The sequence below is a fragment of the Euprymna scolopes genome, chromosome 4 (genome assembly GCF_053919585.1).
Source record: "Euprymna scolopes isolate OS-2025 chromosome 4, ASM5391958v1, whole genome shotgun sequence".
Lineage (NCBI taxonomy): Eukaryota > Metazoa > Mollusca > Cephalopoda > Sepiida > Sepiolidae > Euprymna > Euprymna scolopes.
The window spans coordinates 138,728,300-138,734,299 of record NC_136485.1 but is presented as its reverse complement, the minus strand read 5'-3'; the positions used below and the strand labels follow the sequence as shown (position 1 = coordinate 138,734,299).

General features: G+C 33.4%; 1 protein-coding gene across 1 annotated transcript in view; it reads left to right on the top strand.

The window, feature by feature from the left end:
* The first annotated feature begins 2,183 nt into the window (after nucleotides 1–2,183).
* LOC145269428 (mortality factor 4-like protein 1) overlaps nucleotides 2,184–6,000 on the top strand; it is a 64,575-nt gene continuing 60,758 nt past the window's right edge. Inside the window, exon 1 of the mRNA XM_080125109.1 lies at nucleotides 2,184–2,501. Within this exon, the coding sequence (XP_079981235.1) occupies nucleotides 2,474–2,501 (28 nt within the window). The 5' untranslated portion in view covers nucleotides 2,184–2,473. The remainder of the gene's footprint in view (nucleotides 2,502–6,000) is intronic.

Sequence of the window (6,000 nt, the reverse complement as noted above, 5' to 3'; positions counted from 1 at the left end):
ACAAATAGGCAAAAATTTGTTGATGTTATTAACAGAAATTATTGTAAGAGAGAAATAGCGACATCCAAAAGAAAGCATGCTGAAATAATTAGAGAACGCATAGAATCACAAAAGATAGAAACTCGTGATTTATGGAAAATCTATAATAGTATAGTGAATAAAAGGCAATCGGTAATTCCTCCACTATCCAACAACCAGAAGGTCGCATGCACAGCAATGGAGAAAGTGGAATTGCTTTTCCAGCGATTCACATCTAGCTCTACCTTAGAACCAACAAACAACTCCCTCCCAAATGTCCCTATGCAGACTGAAGTCACTCATGTCCGCGATATCATAAAAAGCTTAGACACCTCCAAGGCATGTGGGTCTGATTTCATCCCTGCATAACTAATTAAGAAATGCTCAGCTAAGCTAGCACTCATACTTTCCAAGCTCTACAATAAATGCCTTGCTGAATCTTGCTTCCCTAATAGCTGAAAGGTGGCCTCTGTGATACCAGAGTACAAAAATTCTGGTAAAACGACTGACCCTCTCAATTATCACCATATCAGTCTCCTCCCTCTCTTCACTAAAATCTTTCAGACCTTAATTAATCAAGCACTAGTCCACCACCTTGCAAAAGCAAATCTTCTCTCTGACAAACAGTATGGATTTGGATAATGTCTACTGCAGATATTTTAACAGTCATCTCTGAACATATTTACCATGCACTGGATAAGGTGGGGAAAGCCAGGGCTGTAACCCTTGATATATCCAAGACCTTTGACAAAGTCTGACATGCTAATAGCTGCTAGTGAAAATTAAATCATACGGTATAACTGGATGTATACTAAATATGATTAGATCCTTCTTAGATAATAGAACCATCCACATTGTAATTAATGGATGTATATCCAAGCAGCATAACATTAATGTGGGAGTACCTTAGGGGTTGATCTTTGGACCACTATTATTCCTGGTATTCATAAACGATCTCTCTGATTATATAATGTCCGAAATGGGTATATTTACTGATGATACAATGCTCTATAACATGCACGAGGAAAGAACAGATGCACATAAATCTAAAATAATGGCAGAATCGTTAGAAAATGACCTCCAGACTGTAGTGGAATAGGGCTGCACATGGATGATAACATTTAATGCTAGTAAGACTAAGTTACTCTCCTTTAACAATTACAAGAAACCTCTCCAACCACCAATATCCATGACAAATAACACCCTACCTGAGAATTCTTCCTTCAAATTCCTTGGCTTAACATTCACAGACAATATGAACTGGAACTAATACATTGAGGACATTGTGAAAGCTGCTGCAAAGAAGGTGGGTTCCCTCTATCGAGCTAGAAGACTTCTCACATCTGAGAGTATCCTGTACCTTTACAAGGCCACCATTTGACCATGCATTGAGTATTATTGCCACATCTGGGCTGGTGCATCTACCCCAAGCCTCTCCCTCTTAGATAGAGTCCAAAAAAGTTTTCAATCTAATAGCTGCCACTTTGTCAACTAAGCTCCAACTCCTGTCCCATCACTGCAATGTTGCATCTCTGTGCCTGTTTTACAAATATTTTAATGGAATGTGCTCTGATGAACTCGTTGCACTTGTGTCCTCTCAACATACATATCTCCAACAAACTCACTTAGCAATAAAATCCCACCCCTTCACTGTTTAGGTCTCTAAATGCCAGAAAGCTTTCTATTCTAATAGTTTCTTCCCTTGAACAGCTAGACTTTGGAATTCCCTTCCTGCTACCTGCTTCCCTGGCTGTACTGATATGCAGAAGTTTAAGTGTAGCATAAACCAACAAACCAACATCTTGTTAATCTTTTCCTATACATAGTCCCAAATAGTAGCCCCTTATGTCCAAGTGGCGATATGCCTTGTTAGGGGTGACCGTAAGTAAAAAATAAAAAATAAAAATAATAATAAAAAAGTTTAAAATTATGAGTTTTTTGCAAATAATAAATTAAATAAAATATGAAAAAGAATATGAATGCTTTTTAATTTAACATAGTTTTAAAAAAGGATTTTTTACGTATAATAAATTAAATAAAATAAACGTTATTAAACTACATAATAAAGACGAATATTCAGATTAAGTGGGAATATAATTTGGCAGGGTCTTCAAATTAACTAGCCACCGTTTACTTCCGAGAACTTTCAAAACCGGAACTCATTTGGATGAGTAAATATGCGATATTGTCAAATTCTATTTGTTAATTGTTTTGTTGTAAATTACCGCCACCCTACAGTATGAGTAGTTTTGCTTTTTATATATATAAAAATAAAAAAAATCAGAAAATTTCCGAAAATCGTGCAAAACTTTATTCAAATAAAAAGTGCCCACATAACAGTGACGTCATACGTTGTGCGCAGAAACTGATGACGAAGAACAACAACAATTATTTTTTTCTTTGCCGATGACATAAAACGATATTCATAATTTCTTTATTTTTCTAAGAGAAGGAAATGGCTCGTAAAATGAAATTTTCAGAAGGTGAGTAGACCGATTGTAACGTTTGTAAAGTCATGTCTAAATTAAACCAAACATGTAAATGCTCGACTCGTTGCCTGTCACAAATCTTTAAATGTTTAATAGAGACGAAAACAAAAAACAAACATTAGTTTGTGTTTAATGACATTTCAACTGAAGTTTCACTCCGGTTTTTGCGTCAAATGTTTTGCTTTTGTATTAAAAACGACACACACACACACACACACACACACACACACACACACACACACACACATATATATATATAATTTGGATAAAAATTAAAATAAATATTTGTAATTAAAAAACCCCCCAACAAACTTATTAATATTTTAACTCATTGATAATTTAGGTTCTAATGCACTTACTGATCCGCGCTATTTTTCAAATCGTATTTCCACGTTAAATTAAAGTTTTATGATCTGTTTTTTTTTTTTTTATTATTCAATTGTAAGGTTAAAGTACAGAATAGGTACAAAACACCCTCCCCTCCCCATGTTAAGAATGGCTTTTTAAATAATAACGTTATTATTTCAGCACGGATCACTCTGCACCATAATTTTTGTCATCTCAGAAATTTGCAAAATAAAGCGTGTGCCTATACAAAGTTACCGTGCTATTAAAATTATATAGTATTTTCACGGCAAATTCGAATTTCATGATATCTTTTGTTTATTAGATTGTTAGGTGAAAGTACAGAATAGTTAACAAAGTCCACCTATCCATGTTTGTGTTTAGTTTAATGTTTATAAATAATGTTATTGTTTCAACATGGCCCGTAAACTGCAGAAGAATCCCGTTATCAATTTTATTTATAGGAAAATGCGTGAAAAAGTTAATCGAAAAACGGGTTTGTATTACTGTACACATAGATTCGAAAAAGTTGTCAAAAGACAAATATATAACAAATAAATATTATCAAAGGCAAGATAAGTTACTTTTCTACCTAACTGGATACATTTTTTTTGTTTTTCAGTGTAACATGTTTATTCAGCTCGAAAAACATGCAGTGTTTACCGATGTATTGGAAATTTCAAAATGGCGCCCGACACTCTCTTTAACATGGTAAGTTTGGGAAAAGGTGTTATAAATAATAAACTAGACAAAATACTATTAAAAAAACACCGAATATATGTCAACTTATGTCACGGTAACATATAATGAGCGAATTTCTAACAGTATTTTGTCTAGTTTATTATTTATAACATCTTTTCCTGAACTTACCGTGTTTAAGAGAGTGTCGGGCGCCATTTTGAATTTTCCAATACATCGGTAAACACTGTATGCTTTTAGAGCTGAATAAGCATGTTACATTGAATAAAAACACGAAAAATATATCCAGTTAGGTAGAAAAGTAACTTATCTTGCCTTTGATAACATTTATTTGTTATATATTTGTTTTTTGTAGGCAAAACTGGGGGGGGGGCAGGTCAGTACTTTTTGACGGACCGTCTTTTTAAAAATCTACCAAAAATTAGATAATTATCCGATCAATACGAAATTTTCAGCGATTATTAGGAGAAGAATGAACTTTATAACAGTGTACTTATTTTTCATAAACGATATTTATATATATATATATTTTTTTTTTTTGCTTACAAAATCCCCCCTTGTTTTGAAGTGGGAACAAATATGCTTAAAATAATCATCTGAAACTGAACAAAACATATTGTGTTGTTGTAAGGGACAGAATTATAGATTTAAAAAAAAAAAAAAAAAATTGTTTGCATACCTTATTTTGACGTCTGAATATCAGAACTTCGATTGTGTTTAATTATCCCGCTTTTGAGTTTTGAAGTGTGAAATTCGGTGAATATGTTAAGTAAAATAATTAATTTAAGTTAAGCAAAACAAAAAAATTTTTTTTAATATTTATACGAAAAAAGCCATTTTAAAATTTTTGATAAATAAATTAACAATTTTTTTTTAGCGAGCTGTTGAATAATGCATGACCATTATTAAACAGGGCATGCTTTGAATAATCGATACAAAAAAAAAAAAATTCGATAAATATTGTGCCCTTTGTGTTAAAAATAGCATCATTTTTTTCGATCCCGTTTGAAAACGTTTGCCGCCTTTCGACTACGGTGGACCAAACGCGCTGAAATAATTTTTTTTTTATTCTGCTTTAAATTGCCCCCCCCCCCATTTTGGGGAGCCTGGCCCCCACACACATACACATTAAAAACCAAACTCATACAAATGGTCACCCATCTGGTACTGGCCAGCCTCAGCTTAATAATACATTGAAATTTTCGTCACTGAAAAATAAGTTTTTTTGGCCTGTTTGGTCTTCCATAGTTTTCTTCTTATCAAACGCAAACGTAAACAGAGTCGATCTAGACTCTATATCGACGCGAAATATCTGGTTACCTATATGAATAAGTGGAATTATTTGAAATTCAGGTACTTATATTATAATATTTTTGCATATTCTCTTAGAAAATCATCCTAAATCTTAGTTAGACAATAAATAAATAAATTAATTATTTCAAAAACCTTTTCTTTTTTTTAATATTTAAGTACGTTTTTTGTGCAAGACAAAAAATGTCAATTGTTAACTTTTTGGGAAAATTTAACATTTAAAATTGAATTAAAAATAGTAGAAAAAGTTTTACATTATTCTGTTTTCTATATGATAAAATTCAGGGTTTTATCTTTCTGGAAAAAAAAAGTTACTCAGAAATAATGGATTTTAATAAATGTAATTTAGTTTTAAAAAACAACTTGATTTTGCGGCCATTTTTGGCGGTGCCTAGTTTTTTGACAACTTTTTCAAATCTATGTGTACAGTAATATAAACCCCCTCTCCTCCCCATGTTAAGAATGGCTTTTTAAATAACGTTATTGTTTCAGCACGGATCACTCTCTGCATGAGTACAGAATAAGAAAATCCCGTAAAATTTTACGACCTGCCCCAGCGTATTATAAACACCCCAACCTCCCCATATTAAAAACGGCTTTCAGAATAAACACCCCCCCAACCTCGAAAGCCGTTCTTAACATGGGGAGGTTAGGGGGTGTCTATTCCGGAAGCCGTTCTTAATATGGGGTGGTTGGGGGTGTTTATATACTACGCTGAGGCAGGTCGTAAAAAAATACCGAAACTCTTATTTAAACTTTGCAGAGACTAGTAGTTTTCGAAATGTAAAGACATGTATTATGCACTGTAATTCACTGGCCACCATGTTAATGCACACATGTGATAAACAAATCAACTTCTCTGCAACTGACACTGCCACCTAGTGGAAACAAATCCACTTTTTTTTTCACAACCGAGAAATTAGTAACGTGCATGCATGTAAAACAAAACATTTAAGGCTTTTTTCACTTCCTTGAGTAATTTCATGTTAAGAACGGCTTTTGGAATAGACCCCCCCCCCCATCTCCCCATGTTAAGAACGGCTTTTGGAATAAACACCCCATTTGGAGAGGGAGGATGAAAAAGTATTTGTCTCAAATTTCACTGTGATATTTGTTGTCAGCATAACCACTCGCAAAT